We start from the raw sequence: 26,199 nt of genomic DNA on the forward strand, positions 1-26,199 counted from the left end.
TCACCTGTGGTACACGTGGTTCTATGGTTTTTGTTTGAGTTTATATGAAATTTTAACCTAGAGTTTTCCTTTAGAAATTTCGGTTATGATGTTTGTGAAGTTTATAGAAGCTTAAAAACCAAAATCCATAGGTTTAAGTTTTCCTCATGATACGTTATGAATGTAACCTTAATACTTCATGCTTGTATAAGGCTTAGGGTTAGGTAATACCCTACCTTAGGGTTCGGCCATGAAGAGGCTTAAAACCTAGGGAAGCTTCATTTAAAAACTAACATGTCTATGATCTCTTCTATGATGTTATATGAATATTTTTATTGATGTTTATACTTGTATGTTGCTTAGAACTAATAGACCCCTACTTTAAGGTTTCGGCCATGAAGGGAGTTAATACCTTAAGGAGGCTAAACCTCAAATCTAGCTTGCTTATGTTTTTCTTTATGAAAAGATATGAAAAATGACATAAAGCACTTGGGATTCATGTTGTTTAGGGTTAGGTTTTTACTTGATAAACTTTCGGCCAACATAAAATGAAAGGCTTAAACAAGCCTAAATTCAACCCTAACATGTTTATGTTCTTCCCCATGATATGCTATGAAATTCATAGGGTACTCACATGCTTGTAAATTCTAGAAGAGGTATTAAGTATGAAGTTTTCCACCATATGTTGTGAATGTTCTCTTGAGGTTTATTACTTGTATGTTGCTTAGAACTAGTAGGACCCTATCACAAGGTTTCGGCCATGTAGGGATTTAAATACCTTAATGAGGCTCAACCTCAAATCTAGCTTGCTTATGTTGTACCTTATGAAAAGATATGAAGATAACATTATGCACTTGAATTTTCAAGTTGCTTAGGGTTATGTTTTTCACATGTTGAACATTCGGCCACCATGAAATGTAGGGCTTAGGCAAGCCTAAATTCAACCCTAGCATGTTTATGTTCCTCTCCATGATATACTATGAAATTTATGGGTACTCACATGTCTAGAATTCATGCTTTGTAGCATTCGGCCACTTACACTTGGTGAACTTAGGAAGCTTGAACTTTAACCTAATATGCTCATGTGAATGCCTATGATAAATGTATGGAAAAATTTATTTAGATTCACATGCTTACATGCTATATGTAACCTAGTTTGGACCTTGTATGTTTCGGCCAAGGTGGGTTTAAAACCCTAGGAAGCATAGAACCTAAAATCACATATGCTTATGATGTTCCTTATATCAAATGTTATGGAAATGAATGTGGGTTCATATGCTTGTATGTTTTCATGAAACCTAAGTGAACCTATGCATGTTTCGGCCACCCTTAGTGGGTTGAGAATTTAGACTAAGTTATGACTCAATATGTACTTCCCTTGCCATGACATGAATGAGAAGAAGTTAACTTGTGAACCATGCATGATTATGTTTTCTTTTTGTGTCATATTGCTCATTTGAATATGCTTATGAACCATGCATGAGAATGATATCTAAAAATGGCTATGTGCCCAAAAATGATGGCTATGTGCCCAAGACAAGTATGATGGCTGTGTGCCCAAGTATGCATGGCTATGTGGCCATTTATGCATACCTTATGAATGACATGAATATGATATGTTACGAATGACATGAAAATGATATGCTATGAATGACATGATTATGATATGCTATGAATGCCATGAATATGATATGTTATGAATGACATGAACATGATATGCTATGAATGACATGAATAAGAAATGCTATGAACGACATGAATATGTTACGAAATGATAGAGATATGATATGACATGTATTTTACTTTGAATGACTTGTACCAAAAGGGTGGGCTCCTTATGCGCCCCTAGGTCGAATTATGGGCCTAGTAAAGGGTGGGCTCCTTACGTGCCCCTAGGTCGAGCTACGGGCCTAGTTTCCTAGTAGGTTCAAGACTAGCTACATTGTGTTTACTTAGGATGCACGCATTATGTATGTATGTGGTACTAAGCCGGGCCCCTTTCATGTTGAGATTATTTTCAAGTACTATATGATATTGTTTTAAGACATTCCACCCATGACATAAATCATGTTTTGAAAGGCATATTGTACATGACATTCCTCATGTTTTAAAGAACATCTTGCATCCATGCTCATGATATGATGATTTACTCATGCTATGATGTACACTTATGTTATGATATGATCCATGCTCATGATATGATGATTTACTCATGCTATGATGTACACTTATGTTATGATATGATCTATACCATGATATGATGATTTTCTTATGTTATGTTAGTACCTCCATGCTATGATATGATCTATACCATGATATGATGATTTCCTATGTTATGATGTGATTCATGCTAGGATATGATGTTACATGTACTATGATAAGATTTATGCCATAATATGTTATTTACCTTACGTTATGTTATTATTGAGATTCATGCCATGATATGATATGTTTTAATTACATGATGAGAAGAGCATCAATTACTCTAATGTATAATTTGAGGATGTTGCATGATTACGTTGGTTTTTGTGAGTAGGAAAGGATCTCACTAAGCCTTGAGTGCTTACAGATACTTTTCCTTGTACCACAGATAAAGGTAAAGAATGGAGAAACTAGAGGAGCAGCGGGAAGGGGCAAGAGATGTGTGATGGTGACTTGGCTAAGGAAATAAAATGACCTGCTGAAATGAACTTAGAATAATATGCTATGTTATGTGATGTCTTTTATGATTCCTTATGCATGTGCTAGAAATGGATACTATGACTATTTAAGTTGAACCTTGTTATTTCATACTCATATGCTTGGTATGTTATTCTATGCTTAGAAACATAGATATACTTCCGCTGTATGTATGTATGTAGGTATGTATGTATGAATGTTTAAATTTACTAAGTCTAAGGGTAAGAAAGTAACCCCGCCCTCACTAGGCAGGAGTGGTAGTAAAAGGGGCGGGCGTTACAGGTTAGTATCAGAGTCAGGTTTGCCATTTCACTACACACATCAAGTCTCCATTCTGCCGCTCCAAGTAAGAATTTTCTATGCTTACTTTATTTTATGTCTAATATGTTTATTTAAATATGCATGCCTATCTTATTGTATGATTTTTAGTCTAGGGATATATGATGGTAGGATAGGATTAACGATTGCATATGCTAGGTCGTGTTAAGAATGATAACTACCTTATGTTATTCTAGTTGGGACTATAATGACTTATGCTAGCATTGTTGTGAATTATGAAGATAATCATGGCTACTAGAAGACGCGGTGGTAGACCTGAGGAGACAGTAACTCCACCAGACCTGACTCAGGTAGTCACAGACCTTCAGCGTCAGATCACCGAACAATAACAATTGATTACTACTCTGATGGGTCAGCAAGTGTTACGCTCCGCAAGTGTACGGAAATGTCGCAAGTAATATAAAAGATTATCGTATCCACAGGGACTGGAATAAGCACTAGAAATGTCTCAATGCGAATTAGCTAAACAACTATCCAATCGTTTCAAATGCAAAGTGAAGGTAAACAAATCTAATATTAAAGATCAACAAACAAGAGTTTAGTGTTTTGGGTTATGATAAAGGGAGATTCTAGGAGTTTCGGTTTCTTTGTAAGGTTTCTTGAATGTAAATGGTTCACCAATTCTTATCCCTCAATTGCCAAACACTTGTAGAAAGTTGCCGGTTCTCTCTTGCAATAGATAACCGGCTAAGGACTGAGAAATGTATCTAAATATGATCAATTAGACGTGAACCTACGTTGTCCTTACACAGAAGCACACCTATTACTATGCCTTCCTCGGATATCAACATAGAAGCCCACAACTTGTTAATCTATCAAGATACAAGAAACTAATCACCAAAATCCATCCTACTCTCTTGAATATTCCTATTTCCTCTTCAAGATTATCTCTCAAACGTCCTTACACGGGCTTGCACCTGTCACGTGGATCCCTGGATGATCGAGTGAGAGTTTATCTTTACAAAGTCCACAAGAAATCCAAACAATCAATCAAGAATGAGAATTAAGCACAAATCACCATTAATCATTCAAGATCTAATTGATACAAGCAAGACAATGTCATTGAAATAAAAAAATGACAAATCCATATGAGATTACATCAATCCATCATACAAATACTCCCTTAATCCTAGAATACAAGATCTACTCCATGAATCGAGGAAGAATACCCGAAGAAATAAAGATTACAAGCATTTCTTAAATCCCCAATCCAAGAAACCAAGAAAAGGGGAAGGAGAAAACTTATCTACGAAGAAGCCTCGTCTTCGGATCCAATCCTCGCTCCGGAGTCGAAATTGTCAAGAACTCCCTTAGAATCGCCTAGAAATCCTCCCAAAAATGGGAGGAAACCACCAAATCTTGCCTTCTCCCAAAGGGGGAGAGATCCCCTTTCAATTCATGAAGGAAGGTTTAAATAGAGGAGGAAATCGGGCGCCACACGGCCGTGTGAGATTCACACGGCCATGTCCAGTTCCTTCTCTGCCAAAGCTGCACGGCCGTGTGGTTCACACGGCCAAGACCCTTCTGCTCTCTGGAAATGCTACACGGCTGTGTGGTGCACACGACCACCACCTGCTTGGTCTCTGGAAACTTCACACGGTCGTGTGATGCACACGGCCACCACCTGCTTGGCCTCTGGAAACCTCACACGGCCGTGTAGATCCACACGGCCATGTAAGGCATCTGCTCTGATTTCTTCAAATCAAGACACGGCCGTGTGAGATTCACACGGCCATGTCCTCTTCCCTTCCTGTTAAGACTACACGGCCATGTGTGGTACACGGCCTGATGCTCTCTCCCTTCAATTACTTCCAAGCTTGCCCGAGGACGCATAATCTTCACCAATTTCGACTCCTGTGTACAGAAAATGCACAAAAAGCAGATCTCCGAACCAAAAGAGTAAATATGCTAAAAGGAAAGCTGGAAGTATAAAAATGCATAGATCAAGCATGCTCAAAGTATGTAAATGTGCGTAAAAACATGCATAAAAGAGTATATAATCTACGCACATCACACCCCCAGACTTAAACCTTTGCTTGTCCTCAAGCAAAATGCTGCAGTCTAAATTCATATGTTCTACAACACATTCATAAAACCTAGTGCACTTTCCTAATTCTATCAAAAAGTTTCATTAACAAGCATGATCATGGAAACAAGTAAAGTATGGTTCAAGCATAAGAATCTTGTGCACAGTGTAAAAGTAACTCAACACCCTTCAAGTTTCAATCCATGTCCTAGTCAAGTCGTCATCAAATTTGAATTCCTAATGTTTCCAGTGAAAGACAAGTAACCAGTGATAGACACTTACTCACCATTCACTTGGTTTATATTTCTCAACTAACCCAAGGTCTCAAAGGTGTGCTCAATCTCAAGGGAAGCTAAGCAGTCATTTCCCCAGTAACCTAACTCGGTCTCAAAGGGGTGACTTGATAGATTCCACTCATGACAACTGTTTTTTATATCCTTTTTTTTTTTTATAAGTGTTTGCATTGTACAAAACTTATTCACAAATGTACTTTTAGCACACATGTTGGGATATTTTGATTTTTCCAAATGAGCTTTAATGATTTAAGCCTCATCCAGTAACCAAAATGAAAGTTGAGAAATCACCATGGAAACCAAGTACTAAGCAAACAAGATGAATCATGACTATTTCAATGACATCAACTATTCAAGCATCAAGCACAAGTGTAGTGAAGATAAAATCCTTAAGGTTGAACCAAAACTAAAACTCATCACCATAGATTCTTAGCTTATTAATGCTTCCCAAGATAGAAAAAAGAACTACACAAAGTTTACTACTAGCATCATTCGAACATCATGAATCAAGACAATAATCGTGCTAACATTTCACTTGAATCCAAGAAAGCATATAAGTGAAGATTTGATGTTCTCAAAAAAATTTTTTTTGCCATGATTATTTCAAAAACAAGCAAAATAAAGCAACAAGCAATGACTAAAAACTGAAAACCAAACTAAACAGTACATGACACCATACATGACACCCCCCCAGACTTAAACTTTTCATCGTCCCGATGAAATCAATATGGTGGAGGAGGTGGAAAATCAGGAAAATCAGGGAAGGAAGATGCAAAATCTTTAACAAACCATTTAACTTCGTTTCTGAAAAAATTATGATACTCAAACAATTTATCAATATCATCCTGCACAAATCTCATAAAACCTCTAAGATTTTTATGAAATTCTATTTTAGCCCTATAAGCATTCATCATTTTAGAAATCTTATCACACAATTCTCTTTCACTCTTGAAACAATCTTGTAGCTTTTTAAATAGTTCCTCCTCCATAAGCTTCTTATCTTCAAGAAATTCATTAGTTGAATCTAAATCACTATGAATATTCTTTAAAGCAAAATTAAGTTCTTGAAACATAAAACTATGAATCTCTTGGTTACCCTTAGAAACATTTCTTGGAGTAAAAGTTGACAAAACTCTAGATTGTTGCCTAGCTAACTGTAAACACCAATTTCTTTATTATGAATTGTAGTAAAATCATGATTGGGCAATTTTAAAGGGAAACCATTTTTAATGACTAAACTAAATCCATGCTCTTCATGCTTAATCATTTTCATTGCTAAACATGAATTGAAATCCAATGTACAAGAACTCTCCACCACCTCTAATTCACTCAAATCACATCCTAATACTAAGGCCAATTGAGTAAGTAATCCCCCCAAAATAATAGGTGTGGTAGAATTTGATTTCCCTAATTTTGCCAAATGTCTAAGAAAGAAATAACCAGAATTAATTTGAACATTTTCGACCATTGCCCACAAACAATACAAATCTATAAGTCTTACTGATCCCTCTTTGTCCTCCCTTCCAAATATAGTGTTTTTCATGACTAAGTAAGCATATTTAAAAATAGGATTGATAATTTGGAAAACTCTAGAATTATGAGGATCAAATAGCGGTTGTTCAGAAATTTGTTGCCAAAAATGTGAATTCTCAAATTGGGGCAAAATCACACACACATCATTCTTTGGCAATTCATAACAAGTATTAAAATCTCCCAACGTCCATTCATAACTTTCATTAAACAAACGAAATTTACACTTCCCCCCCACCTTGAACATTATCAACCTCTATTGAGCTTAAAAATTCAAAAACAATTCTAGGATAAGTAGGATATTTCATGTTCACTAAACCACACCATCCTATCCTTTCAAATAGCCAAACTAAATCATCCTTAAACCCCAAAGTTTCTAAAGTTTCAACATCAAGAAACCTAGTGCCTAAAAGAGGTTGTTTACATAAAGAAGAATATCTATACCGTTGCTCATCACTAGAGAAAACAATACCAAAGTCATTAGAAATACCTTTAAAGCAAACATTCCTCTCCTTTCTTGCAACCACCTTCTCCTTCCCTTTTCTTGTGGTCGAAATCTCCTCAATCACGTTTTCCATGGAAGAAAATCAAATCTCCTAAAGAAGAATGAGAAGGAAAAATTAGAAGAAGTAGTTTAAACCTTTAGAAATGGGAAGATAGGAAAGAGGAACAAGCGGTGGTACACGGCCGTGTGCCGCCCCACACCCCGTGCCCTAATTCCTTAAGAAGATGTGGATCAGGCCGTGTGATATCACATGGCCATGTTCATTTCTCGTCGCACGGCCGTGTCTGTGACACGGCCCCCTTCCCTTTCTTCTCTGGATTCCAGACACGGGCCGTGTCTGGGACACGACCTAAACCTCTTCTTTCACGGGTTTCTTCGCACGGCCGTGTCTGGGACACGGCCTCTCCATCTTTCTCCTCGGGATTCTTTACACGACCGTGCTTGGGTGACACAGCCCAAGCACTTCCCTTCCCTGCAACCTTTGCCTGGCCGTGTATAGCACACGGCCGAGCTTTGTTTTGCACCTAACCTAAAAACAAAATCAAGAACAAGTAAAAACCAACAAAATGAATTTATACTAGCTAAAAGAATTCAATCTGGAGGGCGGGGTTCAGAAAAATACAACCTTTGTACCTCTTCTATTTTTGTACCATGAATATATTTTTTCAGACGTTGACCATTTACCTTAATTATCCCAAAATCTTTGTTCCAAATATCTACAGCTCCAAAAGGGTAAACCTTCTTTACCTCATATGGACCCGTCCACCTTGACTTAAGCTTCCCAGGAAAAAGTTTTAATTTTGAATTGAACAACAAAACCAAATCTCCTACATTAAAGTCTTTACGAAGAATGTGTTGATCGTGCCATTTCTTCGTCCTTTCTTTGTAAGATTTAGCATGCTCATATGCATCCATCCTTAATTCATCAAGTTCGTTCAACTGAAGCTTCCTTTTCTCCCCTGCTTCCTTTAAATCCATATTCAAATTTGCAATTGCCCAATAAGCCTTATGTTCTAGTTCAACTGGAAGATGGCAAGGCTTACCATAAACTAATCGAAATGGGGTCATCCCAATAGGAGTTTTATAAGCAGTTCGATATGCCCATAAAGCATCATCTAATTTCAACGTCCAATCCTTTCTTGAAGTGGATACAGTCTTTTCCAATATGGACTTAATTTCCCAGTTAGATATCTCAGCTTGCCCATTAGTTTGAGGATGATAAGGTGTTGCTACTTTATGCTTCACTCCATATCTTCTAAGTAAGTTTTCAAATTGTTTCTCTATAAAATGTGATCCTCCATCACTAATGACTGCCTTTGGCACCCCAAATCTTGGAAAGATAATACTCCTAAATAATTTGATAACTGTTTTCGCATCGCAAGATGCCACGGCTTCTACCCATTTGGACACATAATCTACTGCCACAAGAATATACCTATTCCCATATGAAAGAGGGAAAGGTCCCATGAAATCAATTCCCCAAACATCAAATAACTCAACCTCAAGAATGTAATTTAACATTGTTTCATTTCTTCTAGTTATATTCCCAGTTCTCTGACATTGATCACAAGACTGAACAAACAACTTAGCATCCTTGAATAAGGTTGGCCAATAAAATCCTGCTTGAAGAATTTTCGTAATCGTTTTTGAACTACTCAAATGTCCTCCATAGGATGAAGAATGGCAATGAAACAAGATATCTCTAACTTCTTCTTCAGGTATACATCTTCGATAAATCACATCATTGCATTTCTTATACAGGAGAGGTTCATCCCAAACATAATTCTTAACTTCTGAAAAAAAATTTTCCTTTGTTGATGAGAAAAATCCGGAGGTAACACTCCACTAGAAAGGAAATTCACAAAATCTGCGTACCAAGGAGTTTTCACACTTGATAAGGCTAATAAGTGTTCATCCGGGAATATGTCATCAATAGGCAAATCAAAATCCACCTCATTTTCTAACTTTTGAGCTATTCTGGACAAATGATCCGCTACTACATTTTCAGCTCCTTTCTTATCCCTAATCTCAAGGTTGAACTCTTGCAAAAGTAAAATCCACCTGATTAACCTAGGTTTAGCGTCTTTCTTTCCAAGTAGATACCGGATAGCTGCATGATCAGTATATACTATTACTCTTGATCCCACTAGATAAGATCTAAATTTATCAATAGCAAATACCACTGCCAATAATTCTTTTTCTGTAGTAGAATAGTTTACTTGGGCTGCATCAAGTGTTTTACTTGCATAATGGATCACATGTCAAATCTTATTTCTTCGCTGTCCCAAAACTGCTCCTACAGCAAAATCACTAGCATCACACATTATTTCAAAAGGAAGATCCCAATCAGGTGCTTGAATGACTGGAGCTGTTGTAAGAGCACTCTTGATTTTATTGAAGGCTTCAATACATTCGCTATCAAAACAAAACTCAACATCTTTAATCAACAGATTAGTTAATGGCTTGGAAATCTTTGAAAAGTCCTTAATAAAATGTCTATAGAAGCCAACATGTCCTAAAAAACTCCTAACTCCTTTTATATTGATGGGTGGGGGTAATTTGTCTATTACTTCCACTTTTGCTGGATCTACCTCAATACTACGCTCTGAAATTTTATGCCCCAAAACTATTCCTTCCTTAACCATAAAATGACATTTTTCCCAGTTCAACACTAGGTTTGTATCTTCACACCTTTTTAGAACAGTAGAAAGATTTGACAAACAAGAATCAAAGTCATTCCCATAGACTGAGAAGTCATCCATGAAAACCTCCATAATTTTTTCTATTAAATCTGAAAAAATTGCCATCATGCATCTCTGAAAAGTGGCTGGAGCATTACAAAGGCCAAATGGCATCCGACGATAAGCAAAGGTACCATAAGGACAAGTAAAAGTAGTCTTCTCCTGGTCTTGAGGATGAATTGGAATTTGAAAAAATCCAGAATATCCGTCCAAGTAACAAAAGTAGGAATGTTTAGCCAATCTTTCAAGCATTTCATCAATAAATGGTAAAGGGAAATGATCCTTCCTTGTTTCTTTATTCAACTTCCGATAATCAATGCACATTCGCCACCCCGTCACTGTTCGTGTTGAAATTAGCTTATCTTCTTCATTCTTGATAACTTTCATTCCTCCTTTCTTTGGAACCACGTGGACTGGACTCACCCATTCACTATCCGAAATTGGGTAAATAATCCCTGCATCAAGAAGTTTAATCACTTCCTTCTTTACTACCTCTTTTAAATTTGGATTTAGTCTCCTTTGATGCTCAATTGAGTTCTTGTACCCCTCTTCAAGTAAAATTCTATGCATACAGAGAGATGGACTAATCCCTTTTATATCATCAATTGTATATCCAATGGCCTTTCTATGCAACCTTAACTCATCCAACAGTCTCTTTGTTTCAAACTCATTTAACTGAGCATTAATTATAACTGGATAAGTAGAATTTGGCCCAAGAAATTCATACTTAAGATTTGGTGGTAATGGTTTAAGTTCAAGTTGAGGTGGTACTATTTCTGGTAAAATTGGCTCTTGTTCTATCAACATAGTCTCCCCCTTAGCCAAGCTTTCTTCTAACAACTCTTCATTGTCTAAAGACAGATCATCCTCCTTATGATCACCAAGACATACCCCCTTTTCTGTTGAAAATGCTTTTTCACCAAACATTTTTGATAATGATTCACAACACCAAGGAAATAATGTTTGGAAATCATTTTGATTCAAGATAAGCCCTTTTTCAATATCATCCTTTTCTCTAATGATATCCATTGTTAAGAATGAGCTATCTTGCTCTGCCCAATCATTGGAATTTTGCGTAATTCTGCCAACTATCTCAAAAGTTTCTTCTAGACTTTTTTTCAAAAATGATCCTCCAGATGCTAAATCCAGTTGATTCTTATTTGAGAAAGAAAGTCCAACATAGAACAAATGCATAATTAACCATTTCTCAATTCCATGATGTGGACATAACTGCAGAAGAGAAGAATATCTTTCCCAGGCTTGGTATAATTTTTCTCCATCCAATTGCTTAAAATTTAAAATTTGACTTCTCAAATAAGTAGTTTTCCTTGGAGGGAAATATTGGTTAAGGAATTTTTGCTCTAACTCATCCCATGTTCTGATACTTTGAGACTTTAGAGAATCGTAGCATCTTTTTGCAGCATCCTTCAGACTAAAAGGAAAAGCAAGCAGCTGAACAATATCAGATGAAACTTCTTCATATTTCAAAGTATAACAATATCTATAAAACTCCATCAAATGGGAATAAGGATTTTCAATCTCCAATCCTCTAAACTGAGTTTTCTGAACCATGGAAACAAAAGATGGTTTGAGTATAAAATTTCTTGCTTGTATGTTAGGGTAAACAATTGCACCCATTTGTTTTGCAGACTTCGGAGCTCCATAATCTCCTAGTGACTTGCACACCATGTTCAGATATTCTTGTTCTTCGATTTACCTTTGTAGAATTCTTCTTTTATGGAAAGTTCTGTCAATCTAGGGGTCAAAAGGAAAGAATTCCCCTGCAAAGTTAGATCTTCGCATACACAAGAATAAGATAGCAAATGACAATTCAACAGAAAAAGAAAAAATAAAAGAATAAAAAATGCAGAATTGAATTTGTACAAAAAGAATTAACAAGAAGTAAAAGTTATACAAGAGAGTAAAAATAGAAATCTAATGATTAGTTACAACTATGCAATATGAAAGGAAAACAAATGTTATGTTTAGTCTAACTCAATTGATAATTCCTAATGTTATAGCACAGTCCCCGGCAATGGCGCCAAAAACTTGTTACGCTCCGCAAGTGTACGGAAATGTCGCAAGTAATATAAAAGATTATCGTATCCACAGGGACTGGAATAAGCACTAGAAATGTCTCAATGCGAATTAGCTAAACAACTATCCAATCGTTTCAAATGCAAAGTGAAGGTAAACAAATCTAATATTAAAGATCAACAAACAAGAGTTTAGTGTTTTGGGTTATGATAAAGGGAGATTCTAGGAGTTTCGGTTTCTTTGTAAGGTTTCTTGAATGTAAATGGTTCACCAATTCTTATCCCTCAATTGCCAAACACTTGTAGAAAGTTGCCGGTTCTCTCTTGCAATAGATAACCGGCTAAGGACTGAGAAATGTATCTAAATATGATCAATTAGACGTGAACCTACGTTGTCCTTACACAGAAGCGCACCTATTACTATGCCTTCCTCGGATATCAACATAGAAGCCCACAACTTATTAATCTATCAAGATACAAGAAACTAATCACCAAAATCCATCCTACTCTCTTGAATATTCCTATTTCCTCTTCAAGATTATCTCTCAAACGTCCTTACACGGGCTTGCACCTGTCACGTGGATCCCTCGGATGATCGAGTGAGAGTTTATCTTTACAAAGTCCACAAGAAATCCAAACAATCAATCAAGAATGAGAATTAAGCACAAATCACCATTAATCATTCAAGATCTAATTGATACAAGTAAGACAATGTCATTGAAATAAGAAAATGGCAAATTCATATGAGATTACATCAATCCATCATACAAATACTCCCTTAATCCTAGAATACAAGATCTACTCCATGAATCGAGGAAGAATACCCGAAGAAATAAAGATTACAAGCATTTCTTAAATCCCCAATCCAAGAAACCAAGAAAAGGGGAAGGAGAAAACTTATCTACGAAGAAGCCTCGTCTTCGGATCCAATCCTCGCTCCGGAGTCGAAATCGTCAAGAACTCCCTTATAATCGCCCAGAAATCCTCTCAAGAATGGGAGGAAACCACCAAATCTTGCCTTCTCCCAAAGGGGGAGAGATCCCCTTTCAATTCATGAAGGAAGGTTTAAATAGAGGAGGAAATCGGGCGCCACACGGCCCCACGACACGGCCGTGTGAGATTCACACGGCCATGTCCAGTTCCTTCTCTGCCAAAGCTGCACGGTCGTATAGTTCACACGACCAAGACCCTTCTGCTCTCTGGAAATGCTACACGGTCGTGTGGTGCACACGGCCACCACCTGCTTGGTGTCTGGAAACTTCACACGGCCGTGTGATGCACACGGCCACCACCTGCTTGGCCTCTGGAAACCTCACACGGCCGTGTAGATCCACACGGCCATGTAAGGCATCTGCTCTGATTTCTTCAAATCAAGACACGGCTGTGTGAGATTCACACGGCCATGTCCTCTTCCCTTCCTTTTAAGACTACACGGCCATGTGTGGTACACGACCTGATGCTCTCTCCCTTCAATTACTTCCAAGCTTGCCCGAGGACGCATAATCTTCACCAATTTCGACTCCTGTGTACAGAAAATGCACAAAAAGCAGATCTCCGAACCAAAAGAGTAAATATGCTAAAAGGAAAGCTGGAAGTATAAAAATGCATAGATCAAGCATGCTCAAAGTATGTAAATGTGCGTAAAAACATGCATAAAAGAGTATATAATCTACGCACATCAACAAGGAAATCCGGTCACCCCGCCAGCAAATCAAAACGCTATGCCCGTTATACCCGCAGCTGCCCCGGTGCCACCGGTAGCCCCTGTTCCAGTAGTCCGACAGGAAACTTATATGATACAGCGGCTGAGATTAAAGCCGGAGAATTTTACGGGTACACGTGAGCCATGGGACGCCCAGGCCTGGTTCAAGACGGTGGAAAATATCGTAAATCTGCTAGATTGGCCTGTACCGGAAAAGATCAAGTGCGTGTCTTTTTGTTTTTCTGGAGACGCAAGGATGTGGTGGGAAAGAGTTAAAGCCAAGAGACAAGTCAATCTGATGAACTGGGCAGATTTCGAAGCAGAGTTTCTGGAGGAATATTTTCATATGCGAGTGACAAATCGGCATAATGACGAGTTCACCGAATTTCGGCAAGGCGATTTATCAGTTAGTGATGCTGTGAAGCGCTTCAACCGCCTCGCACGCCTATGTCCAGAGTTGGTCAGCACGGAAAGAGAACGGGTCAGATTAATGTTGAAAATGCTCCGACCCGAAATAGCTTTGAATGTGGCCGGCGGAGTTAATAGACCACAAACCACGGAAGAGCTAGTCAGCAGTGCTTTGATCACCGAACATTATCAAAAGGCGATGAACGAAGGAAAGAGTCCGGCACAGACGGAAGGACAGAAATCGCAGAGTACCAAGACGAACTGGAAAGGAAATTCCACTGGCAAAAGAAAACAATGGAACAACAGTAAAAGTGGTCCAGCAAACAAGCGGCTTTAGAAGGGACTCTGATTAGCCAAGGGAGATTAGAAGCCCCATCAGTGACGACGAATGCCAGGGTTTTCTCTCTCACCAAGGAAGACGTGGCAAGTGCTTCTACTGTGGTTACAGGTCAGCTATCTATTTTTAGTCAGTATGCTACTGTATTATTTGATACTGGAGCAACCCACTCGTTTGTCTCCATACCCTTCATGAAAAAGTTAGAAGTACCACCACAAGTCATAAAAGGCAAATTCTTAACAACCTTACCTTCGGGAGAAGTGATGCCTTCCGATCAGATGCTGCGAGCCGTGCCTATCCGAATCGCAGACAGAGAACTCTACTGTGATATGATAATACTCGACATGCAGGATTTTGATATTATACTAGGCATGGATTTCCTGAGCAAGTACGGTGCTTCAATCGAGTGCCGTAAAAGAAAAGTAGTCTTCCAACCAGAAGCCGAACTGAGGTTTGAATTTATCGGAGAACCAAGAAAAGGAATTGAGGGATTTCTATCAGTTATAAAGGCACAAAAGATGCTAGATAAGGGATGTACTGGCTTCCTAGCACAAATGGTTGACGAAAATCGAACCAATGACCAGAAACTAGAAGATGTCCCGGTAGTATGCAAATATCCAGGGGTATTTCCCGATGAATTACCAGGATTAGCCCTTGATCGAGAAATAGAATTTGAGATTGAAGTGATCCCCGGCACTAAACCGATCTCTAAAGCACCCTACCGAATGGCGCCGGCTGAGTTGAAGGAACTGCAGGGACAACTATCAGAGTTACTTGATAAGGGACTTATCCGCTCTAGTCACTCCCCATGGGGAGCTCCGATATTGTTCGTAAAGAAGAAGGATGGATCTATGCGAATGTGTATAGACTACCGAGAACTGAATAAGGTAACAATCAAGAACCGGTACCCTCTTCCACGGATCGACGACTTGTTCGACTAATTAAAGGGTGCAACCGTTTTCTCAAAGATTGACCTGAGGTCCGGCTATCACCAGGTGAAAGTGAAATAGGGTGATATTCCGAAGACGACATTTCGAACAAGATACGGACACTATGAGTTTATAGTTATGCCCTTTGGCGTAACTAATGCTCCTGCTACATTTATGGATCTGATGAATCGGGTATTTACGGCGTATCTCGACAAATTTGTGATCGTCTTCATTGATGATATCCTCGTCTATTCCAGAACCCCAGAGGAACACGTTGAACACCTGAACACAGTGCTACAGATCCTTCAGGAGAAACAACTATATGCAAAGTTTTCCAAATGTGAGTTCTGGCTTGATCGAATATCATTCTTGGGTCATGTTATCTCCAAAGACGGAGTAATGGTAGATCCAAGCAAGATTGAAGCTGTAAGTAACTGGAACAGGCCGAAGAATGCCAGCGAAGTCAGGAGCTTCCTCGGACTTGCAGGCTATTACAGGAAATTTGTAGAAGATTTTTCCAAAATTGCAGCCCCTATGACATGCCTCACCAAAAAGAACAAAAGGTATGAATGGACGGATGATTGCGAGAAGAGTTTCACAGAATTAAAAAAAAGACTGACTAGTGCGCCGATCCTTACTCTTCCGGAATGTGACAAGGGTTTCGATGTGTACAGCGATGCCTCTATAATAGGATTGGGAGCTGTACTCATGCAAGACGACAAGGTCATCGCCTACGCCTCTAGACAACTTAAAGAGCATGAAAAGAATTACCCCACCCATGACCTGGAACTAGCAGCCGTGGTCTTTGCGCTCAAAACATGGAGACATTATTTATATGGAGCTCAGTGTAAGATTTACACCGACCACCAGAGTCTGAAATACTTCTTCACACAGAAAGACCTGAATATGAGACAACGTAGATGGCTCGAACTAGTCAAGGACTATGACTGCGGGATCTTTTATCATCCAGGAAAGGCGAACAAGGTGGCTGATGCACTCAGCAGGAAGTCTGGTGCCACCTGAGGTCGCTATCTTAAAGTTCGAGGACGAACTTTTTATGAGGTATGGGGTACTGTAACACCCACGAATTTCTTAAGCTAAGTAGGTGAAGATTTCTTTTAGAATAAAAGAAAATAGGATAGAGAAAAAAAAAATATATATATATATATATATAAAGAGTTGGTCAAGGATTGAACCTTGAACCTTCTTAAGCTAAGAATTATAGAATTACCACTAGACCATCATGAGTTATTGTTAAATAGAGAATGGATATTGTAGATAAAGATAAAACCATGATTAAGAGAAGAAAACAAGAAAAAGACAAATTTTCTTCTTCTTCTTCTTTTCATTTTCATGGATGACAAGAGAGAAGGAGAGGAGAGGAAGTAGGGGGATGAATGAAGACATTTCTTCATCATTAAGAGACCTAAAAGATGAGTTAAGAAGAGGGGAAAGCAAAGCCTCTTTTTGCTTCTTACTTCCACCTAGCATAAAGGGAAAAATCAAGAAGAGACTTCATTTTTTCTTCCCTTCCCTCACCTTGCCGTGACCTAGAGCCCCCTCTCTTCTTTCCCAAAAATCTAACTAAGGTTTTCTCCGTATGAAAACCAAACTACAAGGAGGAACCCTCAAGATCTACCTCTCACAAGCAAGAAAAAACACAAAGGAGCACTAGGAGGAGGAGCTCTCTTCTTTCTTTTCACAAAGGGTACCTTCTCTTAGGAAAAGACCAAGCAAGAGGATGTGAGTATCCCCTCACCTGTGGTACAAGTGGTTCTATGGTTTTTGTTTGAGTTTATATGAAATTTTAACCTAGAGTTTTCCTTTAGAAATTTCGGTTATGATGTTTGTGAAGTTTATGGAAGCTTAAAAACCAAAATCCATAGGTTTAAGTTTTCCTGATGATACGTTATGAATGTAACCTTAATACTTCATGCTTGTATAAGGCTTAGGGTTAGGTAATACCCTACCTTAGGGTTCGGCCATGAAGAGGCTTAAAACCTAGGGAAGCTCCATTTAAAAACTAACATGTCTATGATCTCTTCTATGATGTTATATGAATATTTTTATTGATGTTTATACTTGTATGTTGCTTAGAACTAGTAGACCCCTACTTTAAGGTTTCGGCCATGAAGGGAGTTAATACCTTAAGGAGGCTAAACCTCAAATCTAGCTTGCTTATGTTTTTCTTTATGAAAAGATATGAAAAATGACATAAAGCACTTGGGATTCATGTTGTTTAGGGTTAGGTTTTTACTTGATAAACTTTCGGACAACATAAAATGAAAGGCTTAAACAAGCCTAAATTCAACCCTAACATGTTTATGTTCTTCCCCATGATATGCTATGAAATTCATAGGGTACTCACATGCTTGTAAATTCTAGAAGAGGTATTAAGTATGAAGTTTTCCACCATATGTTGTGAATGTTCTCTTGAGGTTTATTACTTGTATGTTGCTTAGAACTAGTAGGACCCTATCACAAGGTTTCGGCCATGTAGGGATTTAAATACCTTAATGAGGCTCAACCTCAAATCTAGCTTGCTTATGTTGTACCTTATGAAAAGATATGAAGATAACATTATGCACTTGAATTTTCAAGTTGCTTAGGGTTATGTTTTTCACATGTTGAACATTCGGCCACCATGAAATGTAGGGCTTAGGCAAGCCTAAATTCAACCCTAGCATGTTTATGTTCCTCTCCATGATATACTATGAAATTTATGGGTACTTACATGTCTAGAATTCATGCTTTGTAGCATTCGGCCACTTACACTTGGTGAACTTAGGAAGCTTGAACTTTAACCTAATATGCTCATGTGAATGCCTATGATAAATGTATGGAAAAATTTATTTAGATTCACATGCTTACATGCTATATGTAACCTAGTTTGGACCTTGTATGTTTCGGCCAAGGTGGGTTTAAAACCCTAGGAAGCATAGAACCTAAAATCACATATGCTTATGATGTTCCTTATATCAAATGTTATGGAAATGAATGTGGGTTCATATGCTTTTATGTTTTCATGAAACCTAAGTGAGCCTATGCATGTTTCGGCCACCCTTAGTGGGTTGAGAATTTAGACTAAGTTATGACTCAATATGTACTTCCCTTGCCATGACATGAATGAGAAGAAGTTAACTTGTGAACCATGCATGATTATGTTTTCTTTTTGTCATATTGCTCATTTGAATATGCTTATGAATCAGTGTTTCGAGAGATTTCAAAAAAATCTTAATTTCTTTGTTTCAAGTTATATACCTTAATATTTCATAATAGAAATAAATTTTATCTAAAAACTTGTAAAGTAATACATGTTGTAATTTAGATATAAATTCCTTTTGGCATAAGTATATTAACATGTTAAATTCTTCGAGACCCTATTTATCTTAAAAGACTATAATGATTAATGGAGATAAATTTCGTAATGAGATTGTTCAAATGCATAAGAAGTTAATTATGATGAGACATTTAATAATTATAGAATCCCTTAAATATATTAAAGTCAAGATTTCTTAAAAGCCCTCCACTAATAGCTATGATGATAATTAGAGTTTTTGCATAAATCGGTACAGCTAAGTCGTGGACTTGTGTTAAAATATCTATAATTTATCATAATTATTAGTGGATCGACTTAACTCGAATTCATTGACTTGTTAGCTCAGCTAAGGTCAATTGATTTAAGGGACAAGTGTTGAGAATATAAGGCTCGACAAGAATATACCGAAAGTCATATAGATTTGTGATTGACAAGTTAAGGCTTACTTGTTGAATGCAGCATGTAGGTACAACTTAGCTATGTGTATTCTATATGATTCAGGGTTTCGGTACTATTATGAATTGTTACCAACTGATTTCTGATTCTAATAGTGAGGGTCGTTGGACTTGAATAAGATAATATGAGTTATAAAATCCTTAATTAAATATATTCTATAAATACTAAAACTCTATTTTAAATTTCAGACGACAAACATAAGTTCCTTATCACTGTGAAGCATTCTCGAGAAAGAGAATATCATCCTGGATTCCAACTACCTGGATTGGTATAGGAAACTAAAAATTGTCTTAAGACACGAGATTGAAATTTACGTGCTTGAAGATGAATCACTGAAAGAGCCTACACCCGATGCTTTAGATGAAGATCAGTCATATTATTCTCAGTATATGAAAGATGCACTTGATGTGTAATGCATCATGCTGTCTTCTATGTCTCCCGAGTTGCAGAGACACCAAGAGAACATGAGTGCTACTCATAAAAAATGATGAATCCTCAACTTATGAGGAAGTAATTGCTTCAAATGATTCTCAAAAATGGCTAGAAGCTATGAAATCTGAAATAGAGTTCATGTACACTAACTAAGTTTAGGAGTTGGTTGATGTGCTAGTTGGGGTAAAACCCATAGGGTGCAAATGGATCTTCAAGAAAAAGATTGATATAGATGGGAATATAAATACCTATAAATCTAGGCTTGTGACAAAGGGTTTCAATCAACGTCAAGGAATCGACTATGATGAAACAATTTCACCCATTGCAATGCTTAAGTCCATTAGGATTTTGCTAGCTATAGCAGCTTACAAGAATTATGAGGTTTGACAAATGGATGTTAAAACTACTTTCCTAAATGGAAGGTTACAGAAGGAAGTATATATGGTACAACCTCGTGATTTTATAAAATCCAAGAATGCCAATAAATTATTTAAGCTCAAGAAGTCTATTTATGAACTAAAGCAAGCATCTCAGAGTTGGAATCTACGATTTGACAAAGCCATTAAAGATTTTTCTTTTGTCAAGAATCCAGAAGAACCTCGTGTTTACAAAAAGGTTAGTGGGAGCAAGATTACGTTCCTAGTATTTTATGTTGATGATATACTTTTTATAGACAATTACATCCCTAGCTTTGAATCTACCAAGACTTGATTGGGAGAGTGTTTCTCAATGAAAAATCTTGGGGGTGTAACCTATGTCTTAGGTATTAGAATATATTGAGATCCTAGTGTTAGTGTGTGCACTTATGTGCTAAGACACTCTTATGAATTTATGGATAATTATTTCATAAAGACAAGTATTTATCATTAATTATTTATTTTTCTGTATGTATATGATTATTGATAAAGTCCCATAGATTAATGGGTATATTAATTTGAAATATTCCTCAATCGGATAAATATCTAGAGGGGACATGAATATCTAGATCAACGTTGAGTATGACTAGGTTGAGATAGACTAAGGGATGGATATCCAAGTTGTACTTGGGGATATCTTGAGTTTAGAGGTACACTGGACACGACCTGCTTAAGAAAATACCATATATTAAGTATCATTGATCATTCCTCTTATGAACAAGTGTAACTAATCTTTTGACTTGAGACCTTCATTTATTTTATGCATGGAGTTATGCACTTTGATGCCGTTAAAAGTAATATTTAATCGAACTGTGATTAATACAGAAGTTGGGTGTATGACAAAGCGTAGAGAGAATAGTATTGAGTCAATATATGATTCATTGTTCTCTTGAATTAGGAGTTAACATCTTGGCCGTTTGATAGAGATATTAGTGACTCAAAATCCATGGCCATGGGAGGAATGATTTATCATTCAAAAGGAGTTTATTATATCTTGGAAATCAAGTAAAATAATTAATTTGGTAATGATGCATAATGTACCGAATTAATTGGGGTGTAGGCTTAAATGAAGAGATTGAATTACATAGTAATCGGTTCATGGTGGTTTATAGTTTATGATTGATATTAATTTTATTACGTTGGATGACTAAAAACTGTTGCTAGACGGTTACCTTAGTATGTGTATGGATTTACATTACCTTCATGTATAAAAGCGAGAGGGTATCACGTATAGCAAGTAAACATAAATATTATCTATGATTGATTATTTTAGTAGATGTTAAAATTATTCAATTTTACTATTTCTGAATTAGAATTAATTGGATTATTAATTAATTCAGAAATATCAGAAGCTAGTCAAGATTAAGATCAAATATAGATTTATTTGATCCAAAGAATAGAGAATTCGAATAGCCATAATCATAATGATTAATGGAGAATTTAAAGAGTTATCATTAATGAAAAATTCAAAAAATCATCATAATGATTATTATTGGAGAATATGAAGAGTCATACATCTTCATATTCCTTGGAGGTTATAAGTAGTCATCCTTAGAAAGATTCAAGTTAAGGGACTCTTTCTTTTCATTTTTCCCTCGACTTCTTCGCTTTCTTCTATTGAAAGAGATCGGTAGTGCTTTCAAACCTTTGTCGATCCAAGAGACTAGCACTTAACGGATCGTGTCAAGTTCGTGATTTACTGTGTCTGGATACCGCTAGAGGAGTCACACGTGAGATTCTTATTTGTTTGTGATATCATTCACGTCTATTGAGAACTTGAGGTATACTTTTTTATGTTATTTTATATAAAATTATATATACCACGAAAGGATTCATGATTTAAGGGACAAATCTGATTTAGTATATGTATTATGCTGCGCTCCGATGTCAACACCTAGAGCTCTCCCCTTTGATGCTTTGAGTTCATTTAACTCTGTATGTCAACTTTGATTTCCCGAGCTCTCTACTTTGCTTACGGCCCAGCTATTCTTGCAGTTACAGGTCAGAATCGAACATGAACCTCTACCTCTACATGGCTTTTCCACGATCCACACTTCCACAAACCATGATCCCTAGAGCCCAACAACCTCAATAATGTTTAGAGTTTAGATGTTTATCCCCTAAAAATATTAAACCTGATGGCGATATGAACATCTTGATCTTAATCTCGGATTAGCACTTTTCCTTCCCTATTATTGTTCCATTACTTGACTTTCATAGCACCATCATGACTTAAGCATCATATACATGAGCTTTGCTGGACAACTTTACCTAGTGTCTCTTGATATGTATGTGTTTCTTTGTGTGCAAAACCATCTTCATCCTTTACCACGACACCAGATTTATCATTCAATGCCGCATCAACAATAAATACAAGCATTATAATATATATTAATCAATAATAGCAGGTTGGAAATGATTAATAATTATATTTTTATATATTGTTTTAAAAAATAATTATATCTTTTGAAATGGAATGGGAAGAAAATCAGAAATAGATATATACATACCAACTAATATAAATATGAAATGTGTGTTAGTATAAAATATTATTAAACTAACCCAATACATATAATGAATCTTTCGGAATAAACAAAACTTTATATATGTGGTTCAAAACTTCAAATTATCTATTTTTTATACTTGCAATGTTGATGAAAGTTGACCGCCCATACCCACATTTATATGAGATTATTCCTTGATTGTCTCCATTATTCTTTCTCAACCCCACGTTTAATTCTGGACTCCTACCTTTTCATCTCTCCATAGCCATCACCTTGGCATTCACCATCAGATTCCTCAACTCAATCTTGCGAATCTAAGTTTCAAAGTTTGTTTGCTCAAGCTTTCTGAATCCAGCCTCCACGTTCCAGATTGCACTGTAAGTTCATCGATCGTTTAAATTTCTTGTTCAATTTCCTAGCTCACTAATTAATTATCATTTTTTATTTGTTGATCGTTTCCTTTCTGGAAGGCATTGGTTTCTCCATCATCAAACTTTTTCAGGTGGAATTAAGGGATCCATCAGGGGATGTTAATTACCGCATAACAAATACTTCAGTTCAGTGTAGTGGTGCACTGCACGCCCCATGCATGCATGCATCTCTCTCTCTCGCACTTCAATATCTTAGATCTGACTGTTTTGCCGTTTCTACTTTTATGATTTTCTTTGATTTCCCTTTATTTTTAGAATCATGAGGTACTTGTCAATCTCAGATTTGAATTTTTGTGTGGACAGAGTTTGATTTACAGATGACAACATACAAGCCCAAGAACATCCTGATCACAGGGGCAGCAGGTTTCATCGCAAGCCATGTGGCTAACCGTCTCGTCCGTAGCTACCCTGACTACAAGATTGTTGTCCTCGACAAGCTTGATTATTGTTCTAACTTGAAGAACCTCAATCCCTCGTACTCCTCTACCAACTTCAAGTTCGTCAAGGGAGACATTGCTAGTGCCGACCTCGTCAACTACCTTCTGATCACAGAATCGATCGACACCATCATGCATTTTGCGGCCCAAACGCACGTCGACAACTCTTTCGGTAACTCCTTCGAGTTTACCAAGAACAACATTTACGGCACGCATGTCCTCCTCGAGGCTTGCAAGGTTACTGGTCAGGTTAGAAGGTTCATCCACGTTAGCACCGACGAGGTCTATGGCGAGACCGATGAGGATGCTATCGTAGGAAACCATGAGGCATCCCAGCTATTACCGACCAATCCGTACTCTGCGACCAAAGCAGGGGCTGAGATGCTCGTTATGGCCTACGGAAGGTCATATGGCTTGCCGGTGATCACTACTCGCGGAAACAATGTGTACGGACCGAATCAGTTCCCCGAGAAACTGATTCCTAAATTTCTTCTCTTGGCCATGAGAGGAGAGCCACTTCCAATTCACGGCGATGGTTCCAACGTCAGGAGCTATCTCTACTGCGAGGATGTCGCAGAGGCCTTCGAGGTTGTTCTGCACAAAGGAGAAGTTGAGCACGTTTACAATATCGGAACCAAGAGAGAGAGGAGAGTACTCGACGTCGCCGAGGATATCTGCAAGATTTTCTCCCTAGACCCTGATAAGGTAATCAAATTTGTGGAGAACAGGCCTTTCAATGACCAAAGGTACTTTTTGGATGATCAGAAGCTGAAGAACATTGGGTGGTCAGAAAGGACCCCATGGGAGGAGGGACTTAAGAAGACAATGGAGTGGTACATGAGCAATCCAGAGTGGTGGGGAGATGTTTCAGGAGCATTGTTGCCCCATCCTAGAATGTCGATGATGCCTATCGACATGTCTGAAGACACCAAGGCCAAGTTCTTCCAATCAGTAGACACTACTGCTGCTGGTACTCTGAACAAGATGGTTCATACTCCACATTTGAAATTTTTGATATATGGTAAAACTGGGTGGATCGGTGGCCTTCTTGGCAGGATATGCCAGAAGCAGGGCATAGCATATGAGCATGGAAGGGGGCGATTGGAAGATCGCACACAGCTCATCTTGGATATCCAGAAAGTGAAGCCATCCCATGTGTTTAATGCTGCCGGAGTCACTGGCAGGCCAAACGTCGATTGGTGCGAATCTCATAAGCAGGAGACGATCCGAACAAACGTCGCAGGGACTTTGACACTGGCAGATGTTTGTAGGGAGCATGGTCTGTTGTTGATGAACTATGCTACTGGTTGTATATTTGAATATGACGTCGAACACCCTCAAGGATCAGGCATTGGGTTCAAGGAAGAAGATAAGCCAAATTTCATTGGTTCTTTTTATTCAAAGACTAAAGCAATGGTATATATATATCATCTAGCTAGCTTCTTGGTTCTATCAAAATCTTATATGTAAATGTATTTGTTATTGTTGTTATACAGGTTGAAGAACTTCTGAAAGAGTATGACAATGTCTGCACCCTAAGAGTTAGAATGCCAATTTCATCTGATCTTAGCAATCCACGCAACTTCATTACTAAAATCGCTCGGTACGACAAAGTCGTGAACATTCCTAATAGCATGACGATCCTAGATGAACTCCTGCCCATGTCCATTGAGATGGCAAAGAGAAATTGCAGAGGCATATGGAACTTCACAAACCCAGGCGTAGTGAGCCACAATGAAATCCTTGAAATGTACAAGAGCTACATTGACCCCGGCTTTAAGTGGGACAATTTCACATTGGAGGAACAGTCCAAAGTCATCATTGCACCTCGAAGCAACAATGAGTTGGATGCTACGAAGTTGAAGGGTGAGTTCCCGGAGTTGTTGTCCATTAAAGAATCTCTTATCAAGTATGTCTTTGAGCCAAACAAGAAGAACTAGCTAGTTGAGAAGCCTAGTCCAAGTTTGCGGTCTTATGGTTTGTTGTTTCTTCCTTCCATCTCTTGATACTCCAATGGATGTGTTTATGGTTGAAATTTGTTAGGACATGCAGAGCATGATTAGTTAATGCATAGCCAAACAAGTTTAATTTGTCATGATTGACTTGTATGGATTAATGATGTTGTACAATTTTAAGCATTTTGAGAGATCTATAACTTTTTGGACTATTTTTTATGCGACATAAATAGAAGTTATCGAGTTTGATGGCTCTCCAAAATATGTGGCATGGGGCATGCATGTTTACAACTACTTGAAAACATTTGTATTGAACTTTCCCTCTGCTCATGCTAGCAAATGTTGTGTTCCCTTCGCATTATGTATGTCGAAATGCACCCTCATCTCCTTCATTCTTTTCTTCTCTTGTTGGATTTTATCGAAGAATTAAATTTCCTCACCCCTTATTCCCCTTCATTCCCCTACTTATCCTAAAATCTTTTTATCTCTCTTTCCTTGTGTGATCCGATAGCTAGCTCTTGTTGATTTTTCTATTCGATTGTAGGAAGTTGTAGCTGTAACCTCAATGCCCCTTGTTATTTTTTTTCCTTAAATATCAACTTCTCTAAACATGGTTCACGGAATGCTAGGAAATTGAATCATTAGCAATTAAATATAGAGTATAGGTGTGCCACTGTATTATTAATTTGTTATTGTTATTATTTCTCTCATTTGTTTTCAAATCCAATGTTACAATTGAGAGCTT

At 37.6% G+C, this 26,199-nt stretch overlaps 1 protein-coding gene across 1 annotated transcript; it reads left to right on the top strand.

Moving 5' to 3' along the window:
• The first annotated feature begins 23,379 nt into the window (after positions 1 to 23,379).
• On the top strand, positions 23,380 to 25,617 carry LOC121994256 (trifunctional UDP-glucose 4,6-dehydratase/UDP-4-keto-6-deoxy-D-glucose 3,5-epimerase/UDP-4-keto-L-rhamnose-reductase RHM1-like). The gene is made up of 2 exons (XM_042548355.1): positions 23,380 to 24,915; positions 24,996 to 25,617. The coding sequence occupies exons 1-2, from the start codon at positions 23,380 to 23,382 to the stop codon at positions 25,437 to 25,439; spliced, it is 1,980 nt and encodes a 659-aa protein (XP_042404289.1). The 3' UTR covers positions 25,440 to 25,617.
• Positions 25,618 to 26,199: the final 582 nt, after the last annotated feature.

This window comes from Zingiber officinale, chromosome 6A, assembly GCF_018446385.1.
Source record: "Zingiber officinale cultivar Zhangliang chromosome 6A, Zo_v1.1, whole genome shotgun sequence".
Lineage (NCBI taxonomy): Eukaryota > Viridiplantae > Streptophyta > Magnoliopsida > Zingiberales > Zingiberaceae > Zingiber > Zingiber officinale.

Bases quoted from the DNA above. Each gene is read 5' to 3' on its own strand.
- LOC121994256 (XM_042548355.1), top strand. From the start codon at position 23,380: ATGACAACATACAAGCCCAAGAACATCCTGATCACAGGGGCAGCAGGT. The intron at 24,916-24,995 runs GTATATATATAT...GTTGTTATACAG, and splicing joins ATTCAAAGACTAAAGCAATG to GTTGAAGAACTTCTGAAAGA.